Source organism: Patiria miniata, unplaced genomic scaffold, assembly GCF_015706575.1.
Source record: "Patiria miniata isolate m_02_andy unplaced genomic scaffold, ASM1570657v1 HiC_scaffold_1, whole genome shotgun sequence".
NCBI classification, from domain to species: domain Eukaryota; kingdom Metazoa; phylum Echinodermata; class Asteroidea; order Valvatida; family Asterinidae; genus Patiria; species Patiria miniata.
In genome coordinates, this window is record NW_024037047.1 from 16,822,589 (window position 1) to 16,842,565 (window position 19,977).

General features: G+C 39.9%; 1 protein-coding gene across 1 annotated transcript; it reads right to left on the reverse strand.

Annotated features, from left to right (window-relative positions):
* Window positions 1–492: 492 nt before the first annotated feature.
* LOC119723855 (prenylcysteine oxidase-like) lies at window positions 493–17,609 on the reverse strand. Its single transcript, XM_038194734.1, has 6 exons — window positions 17,525–17,609; window positions 16,483–16,670; window positions 12,844–12,919; window positions 5,166–5,587; window positions 3,779–3,985; window positions 493–1,466 (listed from the first exon to the last, which is right to left on the reverse strand). The coding sequence occupies exons 2-6, from the start codon at window positions 16,625–16,627 to the stop codon at window positions 976–978; spliced, it is 1,341 nt and encodes a 446-aa protein (XP_038050662.1). The 5' UTR covers window positions 16,628–16,670; window positions 17,525–17,609; the 3' UTR covers window positions 493–975.
* Between the last annotated feature and the right edge of the window lie 2,368 nt (window positions 17,610–19,977).

Sequence of the window (19,977 nt, forward strand, 5' to 3'; positions counted from 1 at the left end):
TTTTGCCAAATATATGAGCAAAAATTGTCATTTTCGATGTAACATTTACACCGTGTCAGTGTTACGTCCAAATATGACATTTGTACCTGTTTTTTTTAAATTTCTGCGAAACATTACCCAAATTCACTTTGCGTACTTCTTACTATACATGCAACACAATAAGAAAAGCTTTTGTTATGGTAGTCAGGTATCAAATGAAGCAGAAATGATAGCTTGGTTGTGTGGACGTAACATTTACACGGTGTAAAACCAAATGTCACACTTCCATTGAGTTATTTTTACACTGTTACATCCACACTTGAGGTATTGTTTCTGCTATATTTGAACCCTGACTATACCAAAACAAAAGCTTTTCTTGGTGCTTAGGTGTCCAGTTGTAAATATGAAATGTCAGTTTGGGTAATATTTTACATACATGTACGTGTAAAAAATGGCAATTGTTTAGAATGCATTGATACTTTTAATAATATAATCAAATATATGGATGTAACATGCACTGCTTCCCAACCCGGTGGAATGACCCAAATACCATATTTATCACTGGCTGTGCTATCTACTCTTATTTCAGCTATATTATAGGGTCATCATTCAATGGATAACCCTAACCCCAACAATCCATTCTTATTTCAGCAACCAGTATGATTATAAATACCATTTATCACTGGCTGTGCTCTCTATTCTTATTTCAGTTATAGTATAGGATTATCATTAAATGATAACCCTAACCCTCTACAGATTCTTATTTCAGTATAATGATTGTAAAAATCATATAAAATATTAGGATTCATTTCCAAAAATATCTGGGATATGTTGCCAAGAGTTTTTTTCACAGCTAAATGTTGCTGAGAAGTTTATCCACAGCTAAATTATACTGTTTTTTGGTTGTTGTATTCTCAACATGTTCTCCAGGATCTTCACGCAATGAAGTAATTACGCTACGTTTGTCAAAATGTTTCCACAACGTTTCCCAGATATTTAAAGAGAGGATTCCTGACTAACAAGCCTGGCGACATTACGTCCACTGATGACAGCTATTTCCATTTGTGATGCTACACTCTCAAGCCCATTGAGATAAAACACCCCATCAGCTAACTTAATATCCTGGAATTCACCCTCCGCACTGGCTGGTGTACTCAATACATGCATGTAATCAAACCTGTTGCTGCTGAAGTCTTGAACTCCATCAAATAGTTCACCGATGAGGCCATCTTTAGTGATGTCCACTGAGCTGAATACACTGTAGATGTTGCAACCGTTGCTGAAGCCCTTGTGTCTTATGCAGGTCCAGGGAAGGTTGGTTTTTGATGTTGCAGCCAATAACAAGGGATCACTGGGCCAGGGCAAAGTGGTCTTAAAGTAGCTCTGGCGGATAGACTTGGCGGCAACGTGACACACGTAGAAGAACAGTTGTTCCCACGTGCGTCTTGGCTGCACGATGGCGGGGCTAAATCCTTCAAACTCAACACCTGTCAGTAGAGAGTTTTAACAAAAAGTTTTTAGCTTTAGGCCAAAAAAAAATTAAGTCGGTCTCTGGTCAGCGCGCGCGTCGATTTTAATCATGCGCGTCAATCGTTTTTTTTCAAAAATGTTCCGCGGTAGCTCCAACAGCGCCCTCTATTTCCGCACCTCCTCAATTGTTTTTACCAAAGAGCACCAAGGAATGGGAAATTGCACCAAGGCAAATGATCGAAAGCACCAAGGCAAATTATGGAGGACACCAATGTACATGAGGACACCAAAAAAGCAAAATAGTACCCACCTTGTCTGTACAATCCGAGCTTGAAGAAAGAAAAAAAAAAGAAAAAAAAACAAAAACAAAAGCCGCGTGGCCGCGTCAATTCCGGAACTTTGGTCTGACCAGAGACCGAATATTTATTTTTTTTGGCCTTAAACACTGTGCTTTTGAAGTGGCTTTGACTAGTAGTGTGACAACTCCTAAAAAAAAAATATTTTGGGGAATGCTTGCATTGAATTGATGAAATTAAAACCCTCTCTCAGTGCCAAAATGCAGAGAGGTACCTTATCTATCAAAAAATAACAATGGACAGGTTTAAACGGTTTTGTAGATTGGGCTAATAGGGGTAGAATTGACAGCCGGTGGCAATTTCATCAACTGGAGGTATGGTGCCTTGACTGACTGACTGTAATAACGTATGGTGGGCTACAGGGCAATTCGGGCGATTCACAATGCAGTGCGCCACCAAGAGTTTGCCATGGAGAGTCCAGTTTAATAGTTTAAGGTCGACAAAACATGGCCCATTTGGATGAGTGTCAGTAGACAACTTGAACTAATTTGTTATAGATTTGGACATAGCGTTCTGCCGCCTCACAAAAAAGCCCCACATTGATAAAAAGAAAACAAAAGAGCAAACAGATACTCGAAGCATACCTTTACGAAACTACTGACTGGAAAAAACGATCAATTTCAAATGTCCCACGCTGTGAATTTGTCGACCATCTCCCACAATGCACTGGGAAAAATGAACTCATTGGAGCAATCTCTTGGTGGCGCACTGCATTGTGAATTGCCTGAATTACAGGGCAATAGCTACCATGCAAAAAGGCCTATGGAATTGCAGTAAAAGCAGTATTCAAAGACACCCTCTATATCAAACCCTTCAACTGGTTTCGACAGTTGTGTGGTTTAATTCAAAGGGATTGTGACAGCCTCGACTCCAGGGGCACTTGCCCGTTCCTTACATTAACCCCTGGTCGTGATGATGACGTAAATGACGCTGATTGGCTTTTCACAGCGTACTGCGCGTGCATTTCGAAGATTGCACACCGGCCGCGCCCATAATGCGCTCGCGTGCTTTGCACGTAAACGTCACGTACGAATAAAAAAATTGTTATTCAAAAGTCGCGATGCCTGTACGATATGGATTATGGCAGCCTCGTTTTTTGCTAAAAAAAACCCTGTATCTTCGGTTGTAAAGGGACGAAAGGGGTACGTACATTTAATACAAATCTTTGCTAAATAACGCAACGTCCAAACGTTTTGTTTGAAAGGATTGATTCTTCAAATCACAACTTTTAACATTTTAAAGATGGCGTTGGCACGTCAAACGGATAAACTGCAGCCTTATTATAATGTGCCATATTTTGACACATTTAAATTACACAATTCCAGGGGTTAAGATCGCGCAAGGCATGATGGGAAACAACATGGCGCAGCGCGATCGTACCCATGGGGAACGAGGTTGGGATTGTGGTAACTCTTGACCAGCCTGTACAAAAGCTATGTGAGAGGGAGTGGGTTGCTTTGTTGGACAGTTCATGACAGTTCTGTCAGTAGTTTTCTACTAATATTCGTTCAAATTTACGCGGCAAGTCAGATAATGTTTGTGTCCACCAGAAATTTGAAATATTGACTCTCCGTGGCAACCAATCTTGGTAAAGTAAAGTCTGTCCCGAGCCTATATGGCCCATCAGGCTGGCGTTTACCTCCGGTTTCAGTGGCATGAAACGACTGAGAATATTTCTATTCCCCCTGGACAGGATGCGAGTCCATCGCAGGTTACTCCCCAGCTAATGCCGGTACCCATTTATACTCCTTGGTGGAGAAAGGGAAGTGGGGATAAAGTGCCTTGCCCAAGGACACAACGTATGGCCAGCAGCTGGATTCGAACCCCTGACCATCTGATCATGAGTCACGAACCCTAAACGCTAGGCCACACTTCCCCTAAACCAATCTTGGTGGCGCACTGTAATGGGAATCGCCAGTTTTGATTCAGTGCCATCCAGTGTTCATAGAGTCCAGTAAGGATTGATTTACTACCTGCCCATTCAATTGGTGCTGCAATGATCACCACATCAGCAGTCAGCTTCAGCTTTGTCTGGTCTCCAGTCTGGCTGTACCACACCTCAAACTTGCCACTCCCAGTTTTCTGAACTCGTGCAACACGTGAGTTGAGATGGAGGTTGCATCTGGATGAGTTGATCAGTGCCCTCACTAGTGTGCTCATGCCACCCTCGGTTTTATAAGCTGAGAAGGGAATGCAAACATTAAATTGGAAGAGTTTTTATTTGAAGCAGAGAAAGTGACTTTTCTTGGTTCAGTAGACTGATCCGCTAAGGCCAGCCCCATGGTGTTATGACCAACCAAATCAAAGTGGCATTAGAAAGGCGCACATGCTGTTCCCTACATGTGTAGTTGCCTAATGGCATGAATCGTATAATGAATATTTATGAGTGCAATAGTGAGAATATTTTCCCGAATTGAAAGATGGAATGTTGGAACATTCCATCTTTCAACGAATGAAATATTTTCTCCATTGCACGAATGCAAAAAAATCATTATTTGTTATATATAACATTCATCAGTAGATCTTTGTCATTTGATTGGAGGATAAAAATATAACAATAAACAACATTTACAACATTGTATTATAGCCACTTCTTGTTTTCAGTTTTTGTCCCAAGGCTAACAAAAGTTAAATATCAAATCCTAACGATTTGAAAGTTAATATTGAAAGTTCTTAAAACAATGCAAAAGAAAATTAGCAAGTTTGGTTTGTACATGTAACTGCATCCACTTCAAAGGCAAGTTTTGTACTGCTAAATATAAAATGCACGTTGTGGTCGCACAGCGCTGCTACACGATAGGGCATGCATGTGCAATAGATCAAAAGGGATGAAACGAAAATGCATGGTGAATGGAACAAAAAATGCATGGTTATGACTAGGCCATGCAATGGTTAGATTAATGAATGCTGCGTGACCTACAATCCTCCAATCAAATGGCAAGGACCTACTTGGGTGTTATATAAAATGATCTTTGGAAATTGTCTCAATTCGGGCGATTCACAATGCAGTGCGCCACCAAGAGTTTGCAACGGAGAGTTCATTTTTCCCAGTGCATTGTGGGAGATGGTCGACAAATTCGCAGCACGGGACATTTGACATTTTTTTTTCCGGTCAGTAGTTTCGTAAGCGTATGATTCGAGGATCTGTTTGCCCTTTTCTTTTCTTCTTATCAAAATGGTGTTTTTTTGTAAGGCGGCAGAACGTTATGCCCCAATCTATAACATATTAGCTCAAGTTGTCTACTGACACTCGTCCAAATGGGCCATGTTTTGTCGACCGTAAACCTAAAAAAATGGACTCTCCATGGCAAACTCTTGGTGGCGCACTGCATTGTGAATCGCCCGAATTCAAATACCTACCATCTTGATAAATTGCAGCCACACAAACCATCGCCAAAACTGCACTTGATTCTAATCCCTGGCCAAAGAATTCTCTCATCATGGTCTCTATAGCATTTTTTTGGACTGTTTCACTGACGGGCATGTTACGGAAGAACGTACTGACTGAAGCTAAGTTGTAGCACTCTAAACCTCCTGCTGATAGGAATTCACTGACTGAGCTGAAGGTTCCCTGGTCATATTCCTGGTAGGTGCGCTCCATGGTTGAGAGGAACTCCTTCAAGCAGTGCTGCAGTTGAGCAGTAGCTGCAGGTTGGTCAGCCATGAAAGCACTCATCCGAACGATTTCTTGACCATCCCAGGCATAATTGTTGGGATAGTCACCGCTACTTTTGAAGCAGTGAGTCTTCAAATTCAACTCTTTGACCAATGCAGCAATGTTTCTGAAGGGAAAAAACATAAAAGGTAAATGTTTAGCTTAATAAACCAATTAATAATAGCCTATGTTCTACAAAATTATCTTTATTCTCTTATGAAACATTCATCAATACCTAAGACAGTTTACCCATTCCTATTGGGTGACAGCCCGTCACGTGGCCGGTTTTACACGGTTGACAAAGACATGGCTGGCTGGTCTTAAAACACTTTTCCAGTGTTAGGGCCTACATGTACATGAAATTTTCACTCCTATGAAATCCAGTGCCAGCACCGTTTTATTGGCTGGATGTTCACTTTCCTCACGTAGGCATGTGCAATACTACCAGTGAGTCAGTATTTCATAGCCCTAAATTCACACTACACCAGTAAATCTGCCTTGTGCGCCACATCACGCAGTACACGCGACGCAGGTACATGTATTTACCAGAGGGCCTTACCATTGTATAGCCAGAGGGGTGTTTTATCGATCGAAATTGTTGAAAATGTATAATTTTGACTTGGTTTGACTTTTGGACATAACAATTTTGATTTTTTTTTTTTTTTACCGAAAAGGTATTTATGAATGGGAATAAATGTGTGCTTGGTCGATATTAAAGAATGTCAGACAAGTCGACCGTTGAGACGACTCGACTCGGGACAAGTCGACCGTTGAGACAACTCGACCTTTGAGACAACTCGACCGTTGAGACAACTCGACCGTTGAGACAACTCGACTCGGGACAACTCGCCCGTTGAGGCAACTCGACTCGGGACAACTCGCCCGTTGAGACAGCTCGACTTAATGGAAATGTATACACGTGGAGGGGAAAAAGTTGCATATATCTGTGGCAGGACCGGTCCCGGGCGCGGCGCGGGCACACTCGATGCACAGTGAGCGCTCCGGTGGCCATCACGTCGGGCCGCCCGGACCCCAGCGCGGCGACGCGGCATACAGTCTACCGAAGGAGAGGCCTAGGGCTCGGCTTCCGACCGGGGTCCTCAATGTACATCTACACAGGTCTGTTGTGTTACTACTAGTGCATTAATGATGGTCAGTAATGTCCAGGAAATGTATTCAATGTAACAAAAATAAGGTAAGTATTAACAACTAGGCCTAACATGATTGTTAATTGATACTTTTTGATATCAGGCCAAAAAAAAAAAAAATTGTTCTGCTTTCGATTACATGGCATTCGAAAATAGGGTACATGTAGGTAGGTATTACTTTGGCCAATTTTTTTTTGTACCAACATGGGGTCTGCGTGTAGTCAAGGGTAAAAGGTAGAAATTGATGGTTTTGGGTGTTTTTCCCCCTCATTTTCCCCATAAAATGTAGGTAGGGGCTCTCGGAATAGAGTAGGTAGGGGACTGGAAGTAGAACTATTTTGTTTCAAGGCCCAATTTATTTCATTCAATTTTCAATGGCAGAGAGAGAAATTAATATGAATATTTAGAAAAACTCACCGCAATAATAGAATACCCATAAAACTGTTATTGAGGATATTTTAATGGGTTTTTAAATACTCGCAGACAAAAGCAAACTTTCTACATTTCTCCCGACAGCCTGCGACGTTCAACCCTTGAAAACAGTATGCTCGAAAACAGGTACAATGAAGTCACTATTTATATTATGACATTTTCTGAGTGATTTTGTTCTTCCATCTTCCAAGTGGAGATGCTAAGAAGCACTGTGGAGCATATTTTTATGACAATTTATTTTTCAATAAATTAAAAACATAGGAAAGCCGGGTTCAAAGTCCTCATCATACTCTTTTGGAAATAAAACTGGTGTGTAAGTTTGATTTTGCTATTTTAGCCTACTTTGTTCACTAAAACAAAAAAAATTGTTCAACAAACAAAGGCCCTCATACTCCTCGTTTTCTTTTAATAATCGGACGATCCACTGGTGGTTTGTTCTACTTGTATGGCCTTAATATGTTCTGTTCAAGCTATAGCTTTAATATCAACCATGATGCGACAAAATTGAAAAACAAGCATGCACCATAAATTCATTCTTTCATTTCACGTTGATGAAGTCAGATTTATTACCTTTAAAACGAAATTTATAGATTACAATATACATGTATACAAAAAATGAAGAGGCATGCATAATGTAATAAATAAATAAGTAGATCCATAAACCATGAACTTAGCAAACATAATAACGCAAATAGAAAGGATTGTGCCTAGTACATGGGAACAATAAACTAATTTTATAAAAACACAGTAGGTTTGCAGTAACACCATGTGAATGATAGGGCTCTTTTATTGAGTTGTGTGGTTCTTACACCACACAACTCACTAAAAGAGATACCATTCACAAGGTGTTTCTGCAAACCTACTGTGTTATTTTTCTAATTAGTTGATTGTTCGTGCAAACCCACCATACAATTGATCGTTAAAAAAATGAGCATAATTTAAAAAAATACTGAAATAATAATAGATAAAATAAAATACATACTATAAATAATAAAACTGGAAAAAAATTAATTAAATAAATAGATACACAGATAAATTACTAAGTATACATACATGTACTAGCCGCAAATAATAAATTAAATAAGTTAATACCCAAATGATGATAAATTAGTTTAAATAATCAAAAACTAATCACCCACTAGAAGTCCACCCGAAAAGTGCCATGATGATCGGACCTATCCTTATATGCATTTTAAAGATTGCATTTAAATACATCCCTATCTAACCTTGAAGTTGATCTGAACAATGTTACATCCGGATGACAGGTGCATTTCCCTGCACGGCAGCACATGCCTGAAGCAGGGACTTGGCTGTTCGCTCCCCCTCCTGGAACTCTTTCCAGTACTGGAAGATTCTCCCCTGTGCTGCCTTGAACTTCTTCTTCTGGTGGCGCTGTAGCTTCTTCTCCGAGACCAGCTTCACTTGAACATCCACGAGTAGCTGGATGAGAAGATAGAAGGGCACATTGAGCTTACGTGCCTTCGTCTTCAGTCTCAGGTGCCATCCTTCGCAGTCATTATTGGTGCGGATGGTCTGACCATAGCATGACCAGGCTGCAGGAGGCCATGTATTGGAGTAGATCCACGTTGATGCTACATAGTCAAAGAGCTAAAGTTAAGGATAGAAATAGGTTCATGTTACGTGTTAGTGCACTGAAAAGCAGTTCAATATAAGCTGTCTTACCCTCCACAACCTTCAAATCTTCCAAAAAAGTGTCCTAGTGATCGTGTTTGCAGGCTGTACCCAACGTTTATGTTCAGTCGTGCGTAATGGAGCATTATGCTCCATATCCAAAAATGGCTATCATTCGTACTGCTTACAGATTATTTTTAAGGATTGATGCCAAATCCAAATTTTATGTGGTACATGCAGCATTGGTGTTCAAGCTGTACATTGCACAACATGGTAATACCCCAAAATGGCTATTTCCATATGCACATACTAACACTGTAAACACACAAACTTTTTTAGCTCCTAACATTCACCATGCTTAAGTCAAATTTAGGGAAAGAGAAAAACATTGTTGTGAGTTGGAAGTTGGAAGCCAAAATTGTTTTTTTTTTTTGGTTGGTGAAATACATACCCTTTGCAGCATTGGTGTGTTTGCCTTCTTCCGTAGCGACTGGAACATCGCAGGGATTACTTCTTGGGGCAGATATGGTAGACCCATGAGACTCTGCAGTATAAATCAAACTTCTGACAACACAGTTTTCCTCAAAAATAACATAACTCTAACGATCCTGATCTATCACATATTAAATTCAAGCAAACCTTCCTTTTATAAGCGATTTCTAAACCCAATATCAAAACTTCAAGTGATATTCCTACAAGGCTCTTCAAGAATTCTATAATACTGGATTGTCAAAACTCTGAATAATACCAAAACAGATCAAAACTTCTAAAAACTTACACTTAAATGATTTAGCACACAAAAACACAATTTCATTATATCAAAACTCACCAAATAACTCTAGCAGAAACGAAACACACAGCGCAGGGCACACCCAAGAAGAACGAGGGGAAAGAGAGGAACTCAAAAATATAATGCTCTCTTCTCTGCTGCTGGTCTGCTACTGATCATGAGGGGTCTGTGGTCTTACAGGGTGGCAGGGCACATGGTCTTGGGACAGGGGGGAACCAAAGGCATGGGAGTACCGGTAATTTACATGTACATACAATGTGAAGTTGTTACTGGGGAAAGTTCATCAGGGGGAAACACATAACTATAAAAGAGTTTGGGACATCTAATAAAAATGCTGGATTTTCTCAGGGGGGCTACTCCTATACAGTGGCGTAGCCAGGAATTTTTCAGTGGGGGGGGGGGGGGGGCTGGGGGGCTGGAACATTTCATGGGGGGGGGGGGCGTCATGTAGATCAATGATAATTTTTTTAGAAACTAAAAATCTCAGTGGGGGGGGGGGCGACTGGGGGGCGACAAGGTTTCATGGGGGCTGTCGCCCCCCCCCCCCCCCCCCCCCCCCCCCCCGGCTACGCCACTGCTCCTATACTAAAACACTACAAAAATACATTGAAAAAATACAAGTTAAATTTGGCCCTGCCACACTTGCACATGTACCGGTACCGGTACCGAACGGCGTGAAATACGTACGCATAGCCATCTAATTTGAATCCCAAAATGGCTGCAGTGCAAGCGGTATTATTTCGTCACCGTTTTCACGAAAGGGCGAATTTCATGAAAAATGTCTGTTTTTCGAAATTTGGGTTTTTTGGGTGAAAATGTATCAATAATATCAATATCTACAAACTGGTGAGGCTATACTTTCAAAAATTAATTAAAATCTTAAGTAACCTATTTAACGAATGGGCAAATTTGCCAAAAGTACCGTATTGCATTTTCATGAAGGGGCGAATTTCCGCACTCTATGTTATTAATAAATTTTTAGTATATAAATACATTGTAATACAATGACGCGTTATCACCGAAGGGGCAAATTTCAGGCGTGCGCAATAAAACGTTTTCACGAAGGGGCGAATTTCAAGGCGCACGCCGGCGCAGTGGGGCAGAATCTGCGCGTACTGTACAAAAAATGCATTGACTCAGACCGCAGTAGGGCGAAATCTGTTCGTACTCACTTTAGCGTTTTCACAAAGGGGCGAATTTGCTAATTGGTCGTTTTTTCGTTTTCACGAACAGCCACTTTTCTTAACTGATTCATTCTGCAAAACTAATCACCTATTTCTCTTAACGTTTGCTACATTTTAGGAAGATTAGAATCTCTTCTTTTCTCTGATACCTAAATCTTGCATATTTTATGCATCTTTAAGTTTCAAATTATCAAATGAAAAAAGGACCAACTTTAAACGCGATTATCTCAAATGTTTCAGACAGTGAAATACTAAATTTGCCTCTTCGTGAAAACAGTGACGATTTGATGTATCAGCTAAACTTGCAAATCAGATGTGTTCATTATTTTTCATGGTTTGTCATGATCATTTCTTATGACTTATCACTATACTCTTGAATTCAAACTGTTTAATTAAAGAAATAAAGTTACGATCGATTAAAAAACAAAGTTTTAGTCCCCAATTAACAATAAAAAACAACTTCCCACCGTGCTGTTAAACAACAGTGTATGAAGGCCCTACATACCGTACATGTATGTATGTTTGCAGCAAAATTTGCGAATTGCAGCGGCGAAAGTCCGTTTATGTGTTGCAAGATGTGGCAAACTCAAACGGCATGCTCTAATCCGTATGAATTACGTATCTCTTCAATTACAGTACATAGGTGCATACATGTATTTGACTTTACTCAATACTAAGGCCAAACAAAAAAAATGGTGTGTTTACGGTAACGGCCTGAAAAAAATCCAGGTAGGTAGGTAGGGAAATAATTTTATTTTGTAATTTTTTTTTTTCATTTCAGTTAGAAACTACATGTCCATGCGTGTTCTTTTGCAAAAAATTGTATAAAACCACTATTCAAGCATTGAAGATATTCAATCGATACATTTCAATCCAAATTAATTTGTATCGTCGGCCAGGGTTCTCCCCAGGATTTTTTCAAACATGTGGGGAAGATTTGCTGTGATTCAACAACCTGAAAATGTTTGAACTTTAGAAGCTCTCTGGTGCATTTTAGAGCAAATCTGGGGGTCTTTATCTTAAGATTTGTCCTTGAAATTCAGAGGAGACCTTGAAGGTCACTAATATTTTTGTAATTAAAGAAAATAAATCTAAATTGTTAACTTTAAAAAAAATAACATTTCACAACCTGTGTTTCATTGCTTCCTAACTAGAAAAGTATGAATTACATTTACATGTAAGTTTCAAATTAAGAAATTAAGGTGGAGAAAAAAAAAAAACTTTTGCTTCCGATTACCTGCCTTTCAAAATAGCGTCAGTAGGTTGGAAAATCATTTCGCCAATTTTTTTTGGGGTACTGATAATTATATTGTGCGTATCAGGGGCTTTTTAAAAATGTGATCGGCATTTTTTTGTCGGCGTATCAGGCCAGCCGGAATTCCAGCGTATCGGGCCGATATGCAGTATGCACGTTTGTACGTGAGGAGAACCATGCCGTCCGTCGGCCAGCCAGGCGCACCCCGATGCGTTTGTGCAAAAATAATCATACTTCGTAGTTTGAGAATTCAAGTTTTGAGATCGTCGCGATTTTTGCACGTTTAACACAGGTATGTTTGTGTCAAATCATGGTCAGATTCAAGTGTGGAACATAGTGTTTGTTCGTGGCAAATAATTAAAAGTACTTGAAATGTTTGAAATTTGTCAATTATCAACCTTCAAAATGGCAATAAAAAGTTTGAGGTCGGCAATTTGGCCGACAAAATTCCAGGTCGGTCGGGTTACCGTAAACACACAATTTTTTTTTTTTGGCCTAATACATGATTGGTACAAAAAAATTGACACAAATCATCATGCCCATTAACAGGCATGCAACTGGGAAGTCACCCAAAAAAGAGGAAATTCAAATCTTTCCAAGACTTTGTACAGTGTTTTTCTATTTTCAATGGCACACATGGGAAGTAAAAAAAAGAGGAAATCAGCTGATCCGAGGAAAAGTTGCATGCCTGCCATTAAACCTGCAAAGAACTCCATGTGCTCATCAAGTTGTCAATCGTGAGCTTACGTGATTCATGGCAGACCAGACGGGATTATAACCATGCACAAAGGAGCTTGCAAAACGACCCCCTATTTTGACCGAGTGTTTTTGGTCACATGATTTAACTGAGAATCAGATCGTTTGGGATGTTCCGTACCGAGAAACAGATATTCATTAATTGCATAGATTTTCACAGTGTTTAATAACCTTCAAGCACCTTACCTCTGCTCTGCATTGAATGCTGCTGCACCCACATTGACAGTCTGTCCCCAAAATGTCACATCATGGATCCGTCCCCCTGTTAGGATGTGACAATCACATGCATTATTACTGAAGGCCTTGTACAAACACTGTTCATGTAGATGGTGAATACATGTACTGGAAAGATTTCCATATACGAAGTTCACTAATTTTCCTCTGTATTGACTAACAAGCCCCCAGATAGCAATTTCATGTCATCAAAGTCAATTTGAGCAGTGAGAAAATACAAGCATTTTCTTAGAAAACACTTAGAATTTTTCAGTCCAATCCCATAGGGTTTGTACACAGGGTGCAGTTGAGTGAACTTCGTATATGGAAATCTTTCCCATGTACTTATTGAAGCCAGAACACATCACGTTATCGGCATGTGACATGCAGAGTTTCTTGAAATTCTTGTATCCTGTTTTGAAAATAATCTTGAAATGTACAAGTCACAACACCTTCCTAAAAATGTATTAACCCTTGCTCTTTTGATGTAGTTTAGTGCATGCACTTTAGCAGAGGTGAATAAGAAGATACATGTACATGTACCGGGGTAGGTTCCAACCAGACAGGGCTCTGGAGTGCTCTGAAACGTGCAAAACTAAATCAGGCCCACTTTACTCACAGTTTAGCCAGCAAATTTCTCCAAAAATTGCACTGGGGCAAAGAACATGTCCTCAGTATTTCACCTACCAAGTTTGCAGACTCAATTCAATTTTTAAAGGAGACTTTTCTTCAATATTTTGCACATGAGAGGGAAGTCAAGTGATTCCAAAATGGGGCTAAAGACTAGACTGGTACATGTCCAACCATGGTCCAACTATTTGGAAAGACTGACCTCTTCATTCAGTGTCAATAGTCTGGTGGCTTTACTATGGAGAAATGTGTAGTAAATTGAGACTAGTTCCCGCTTCATACCACATGTTTCTTTAAAATTCTTTTGGCATGGTTGATTGATGCAGTACTGAAAGACTGGTTGTTTTAGGTGCCAGTCTATTTTCTTGTTTTGCATGTTTTCAGTACCTTACGTTTTGGGACTCTCATACACAGTATTGAGAGTCCCAAATTTTCGGACTAGGTTCCAACTTGAGTGTACTGAAAAGCTTACATGTGATCTGCTGCACATCAAATGTGCTAGCTTGGAGGATTATGAGGGCTTGTGGAGCCCACCACAGACTTTTGGTCTCATTGTTTATTGCTGACCAGAGTTTCCTTACAGCATGACCAAGCTATCTGTCAATACCACTTGACAGTTCCTGCAGTGGTTCACCCCCAAAGTACAGAGGCAGATATTGGAGGGCTGTGCAAAAAAAACATGGGCGAGTCACTTTTATAGTCAATGTTAGTCAAACACTAAATTGGAATAAAACAAAACAAGTTTCTCGTCCCCGCCCGCTTCCTTTTTGGAGGCCGCCTGGATTTTTTTATTATTTTTCATTTTTGAAAAATGTAGTAGAAAAACACCGAAAAAGTCTACAAATTCATCGGAAAATAAATATCAATACCAATACAACTCTAAATGACACTGTAAATATGTTCAGTTCTCTTGTCCAACTTGTCTTTCATCTGTAAAAGTGTCTTTGAACAGTGGAACACCAACGGTTGCAGGAAATTTTGAAAAGGCGGTCATCTTGAAAAAAATAAAAAATAAAAAATAAAAAGCCCCGCTTCCTCCCTTTTTTCAAAAACCCCGGACAAGAAACTATTTTTTTTTTACTCGGCCTTCACATACATGTAGAGCTGCAGATTATTGACTACTAAAATCTAATATTTTCCAAAATAAATCCCAATGTTCCACTCAACAGTACGTACAATGTAAGGCCCCCCATCAGTTCTGCTTCCGATTTTGATTTTTTTTTTGGCAATTTCTTTTGAAGACGGTCAGAGCATACTGACCGGAACGTCGAGTTTATACCTCTGGTTCTTTTCAGAACCATTCTCTTAGTTGAGAAATTATTCGCACATGGTGTTTCCACAAACCTTTCATTATTTAGTATCGCCACCATGCAAAGCCTCAAATCTTACTTTGCAATTTCTTTTGTGTACGATTATATGGAGGTGTCTGCGTGTAGTCACTTGAGGGTAAAGGGTAGTAATTGATGATTTTCGGGTTTTTTTTCTTCATTTCAAGTTCCTCCCCCCCCCAAAAAAAAAATAGGGTAGTGGCTGTCAAAATAGGTTAGGTAGGGTAACCGGAAGCCAAACTTTTTTTTTGCCTTGAATGGTTATGGGTTTGGCGTACACTCTATCAGTGGCAAACACCTGTAAGAGTGAGTGAGGCACAGCACTGCCACCTTGAGGCCAGTGCCCTCCCCCCTTTGCCCCTTGTGCCCCTCCCCCTCCCCCTCGTATCACGGCGTGAAAGCGAAAGCGAACGCGAATTTGTGATGTCATGGCAAGTATTCGTGCTGCGAATTTGTAAAAGTTGAACGAATTCGTTTAGTTGAGCGAATTTGGCAGCGAATGTTTCATGACGTCAAATTCGCCTTGCATTCACATTCGCGTGGAGATTGAAACGGGCTTTAAAGGGAATGTACATCATTGGCTTTTGAATTTTCAGAAATGAACTATATTTGAGGGGTTAGTATTAATAGATCAAATATTGTTACACAGACATGTTTGAAGTTTTGTGTTCAAAAATGCTGGAAAAACCAAGAAAAACAAAAATGTTCAAGTAGTCTGGTTCCTTGACTCCACTAAAGATAAAATGGATCAATTTATAGATGCCCGAAAATTGTAAGGTAAGGGAACCAGTCTAGTTCCCGCACCCGTTCACGAACATGTAACCAATAACAAACAAAACTTGGACTGAGAAAAAGTGTAAAGTTGGAGCAGTAGTTGAAAAATAGTTAGGTTTTTCCAATGGTGGTCGGCCGACCACCTTTGGAAATGTATACAAAATACCATTTTCTTGAAAATGACTTCACACCAGGTGCCATAATTTTACAGGATGCTTTAGACTGTCATTTACCAACATCCTTGTAAGGTATTTCGAAAAAACTTGGTAGTTTTATTTTTCGATGTTTGCAAATGTTGTATATTCCCTTTAAAGGGAATATACATCATTTGCTTTTGCTGTAATTTTCAGAAATGGGTGGAATTGGGGGGTTGGAAATATAAAGCAAATATAGTTACACTAACTTTTTGGAGGTTTTTGGTTCGAAAATGCTATAAAAACCAAGAAAAACGATCATTTTCCTGTAGTCTGGTTCCCTGACTCTATATAAGAAGAAACAGAGCAGTTTACATACATTGGGGGAATTGTAAGGTCAGGGAACCAGTCTAGCTGGCTCGTACCCGTTTATTGGTTTGTAATCGATTGCAAACAAGTGCAATGGTCAATTGGGGCCAGTATTTGAAAAAAAGCCAGTTGTTTCCAACGCTGATCGGCCGATCAGCGTTGGAAATTGATACAAAAATACCACTTTTCTTGAAAATGACAGTATACCAGGTGCCATAATTTTACAGGATGCTTTAGACTGTCATTTACCAACATCCTGTTAAGGTATTTCGCAAAAACTTGATAGTTTTATTTTTCGATGTTTGCAAATGTTGTATATTCCCTTTAAGTCAAGGCAAACCGATGAAGATATTAATTATATATGGATAAATACTCACCAATTCTATCTTGTGCTTCCATCACTGTAACGGTTACTCCTGGCAATTCCTTCCTGAGATAGTAGGCACAAGATGCACCTCCTATGCCAGCACCTACAACCACCACATCAGGACAGCTGCTTGAAGGATTACCTGCCCCAGCCATGAGTAACAGCGGACTAGAGCTCTGGCACTAGCGATTCTCAAACCTGTTGACAGTGAATAGACTCAATTTCAGAGCAAGTTCAATCAGGAATTATATAGTTTGACTAACTCTTGACTATAACTAGCCAACTTTTTGCAAACTTTTATTACACCTTGATTTGCCAAGAGTGAGTCACATGGCATTCGCTATCTTACTGTGCACAGCCAAAAAGGCTATACCACGACCAAAAAATGCTACACAACGACCAACAGACTATTTAATAAAAAATTAATAGGCCTACTGATAAAGTTCTTGCATGGGAGCATGGGATAGTGAATGAATATGACAGCATTGAGAGAACTACGGTACAATGTACATACTGAAGCATGACCTTAAACTGCTAATTTCAATGTACATGATTTATCCTGACCTTTTTGTACCCTAGATATCAGCAGGTATATTTGCCCTTTCATGACATGGGGCACGGGATAAACCATGTAGGGCCTACATGGCCTACTGGCAATGAGGTCACTAATATAGTAATTCTGCGCGCCCCGAGGGACTGCCAGTGACCAGACAAGGGTCATATTTCCCGGAGGCCCAGGAAAATACATGTAGGACCCAGAGATGAAACTGGCAAATGGCAAAAAATCGGAAAATAGGCCGAACAAAAAAACGTTACCGAAATCTGGGCCGCGCTGCAGTACACACACATGACACATGATGTAGGCCCTACATACTACATGCATATGTACAAACTACAATAATATTACACTTCATGCCCAATTTCCTTACACCAACTCCTGCTTTATTTTACGATGAAAAAAAAATGGTCGGCGTTTTCATTGCATAAAACGCCTGAATTACGGTTAGAGTAATGGAGTCATCACCAAAGAAGTTCACTTCTTAAGTTCTTACTTGGAAAAAGTCGAGGAAAAAGTCCGAAAGACAAGGGCACCGTTCATGGTGCTTCAATCATGGAGGAATTCCTCCATGCTTCAATCACGCCCATGATTCAACCACACAATAACTACTCCACTTGCATTCGTACGTGGGGAAAAAGCAGGCATTATCGTCTTTCTCTTCCAACAAATGCCAGTGAAATGTTTCCCTAATGCTCTATCCGCTATCTTCGAGATAATCATGATGATGTTTAAAGCACTGCACTTTGAACAACTAAATCTGAAACCTCCGAAAATCGCACAACATAATGATTTTATACACTGGATCGTTCACGAGGCTACCCTTTCCCGACGCGACCGGCCTGTGTTGCGGCGCGGCGCGGCGCGGACTAGTGCGGTACGTACGCTGGACGGCTGGTACCATTGCATATCATGAAGTACGTGCACGCACGTGCGACTCAGTGATTTTTCCATGCACCTGTCAATGTTTAACCTTTTGTCCAGCCGGAAAAGTTTCCGATCAGTGTTATGGCCTGTGTTTCTACGGTTGAAACAAACCAATAACGACTGGTGAAAGACATTAAAACTACGTTCGCGATGATTTTAATGTGCCATTTCCATCGACTTTTCATCGACTTTTCTTGGAAATTATGATTGAAATAAAATGATATTTTGTGAAAAAATCGTTATATAAAATCAAATTTTGTGGGCCACATTGTAAGAAAATCAGACATATCGTTGGAAAATTCAAAAAGTCGGATTTCCGATTAAAATCGGAAAAGTTTCCTCTCTGAGGACCCTCTTCTGGTCACTCACAGGCCCAAGGGACCAGTAGACTTGCACGAGTGACCAAATTATGCCACTCAATGCCACTTATTGTGTGTTAAATATGACACAACTCTGTCCAAAATATTAAATAAGAAAAAGAAACTTTTCAGGGTTTTATTATTGAACAGTGAGCGAGGCCAAAAATATCAGGGTGATGGCCTGAACCCGTTTGGCATCGAGGTTCGTGAAAAACAATCCCGCGCCTGGGTCTGGTCAAAGTCAAAATAATCCCAGCACGAACTGGTTAAGTAAACGATATTTTGCCTGATAGACACAGAGCATGCGCAGTGACTGGTTGTTTTTTTTTTTGAACTTCAGAAATTTTTACCATTTCTGTCTGTTTCCGCGCCAACATTGTCGTTTTGACTTCATCTTCACGAGACGGGAATCAGACCATCTTACAATTTTGGACTTTATTTTTTAAAAAATCCTCCAGAGCCACGTACGATTCAGAAAAACAAAATGTAATATTCTTTAATTAAGGTTTGAATCAATTTATAATAATATTAAAGAATATATGCCTGCAGGATGATTTCTTAAGACCCTGCCCGGAAAGGAGAACAAAAAATCACTGAGACAAGTCTACTGATTGGCGATGGCGCCATTCAATTTACACGGTGTGCCGTTTTATTTATTTTAACGCGCCATCCTTTATTTTGATCCCGTAAAAGTTTTTACTATTTCGCGGAGAAAATATCGTCCTTTGACTTTATTTTGTGTTTGCAGCTGTAAAATGGGAACCAGACAGTTATGTTAAAATAAAGACAGTAGGCCTACCTTATAGCATGTATAGCAGACACGGTGAGGGAAAATTTGCAAGTTTCAGAAAACGTTATTAAAGTCCCGAAAGACACAATATATTTTAATCGTCCTTTTTATATACGGAAGTACGGAAGAAAGTACGGTAGGAAGTGCGGTGGGACTAGGAGTAGGAAGGAAGGAAGGTTTTGCTGAAAAACAACAAAATATTAGGGGAAATTATAAACTAATACAAATGGTAGAATACAGTAAATTGGGTACACAAAAAGGAAATAAACAATTAGATATTAAACTAGTAATAATTAAACTATAAGAAGATAAATGAAGAAAAACTATGTACTTACTACGCTGGGGGTGTTGCCAAAATTGGGTGTCTAACTGTGTGCAAATCTAACGGTGCGTAAAACCATGGAGCTATATAGCTCCATCTACCTCCATGGTAAAACTAACGGTGTATAAAAACAGGTGTTGTAGGTTTGGACACTAGCAACAGAATGATGGGAAAATGGGCTAAAACTATGGTCAATGCACAGACAGTGTCCTAACAGGGTGAATTATGGCACCTTAGGGAATGTTTTGGTCTGGAGTTGGGAGAGGTTGCTATGGGGACCGCCACCCAGGCCTGGCAGAGTTGGGCAAAACAAGGTCGTACAGGGATCGGGGACTGTGGTCAAGGGATCTTACACTAAATTGTACATCTAAACTGTACATGTACTAAGCTAGATAATGAGGATAAAATATTTTCTAAACCTCGAGATTAATTAAAGACAAAAAATAATAAGAAAAGTTAAATAATACAAAACGTCCGCTACACGCGGTAATAGGGATGCCGCGATAATATGATGTCCGGCCAGCTCTACAGGCACTGGCTCTACTGAGTGG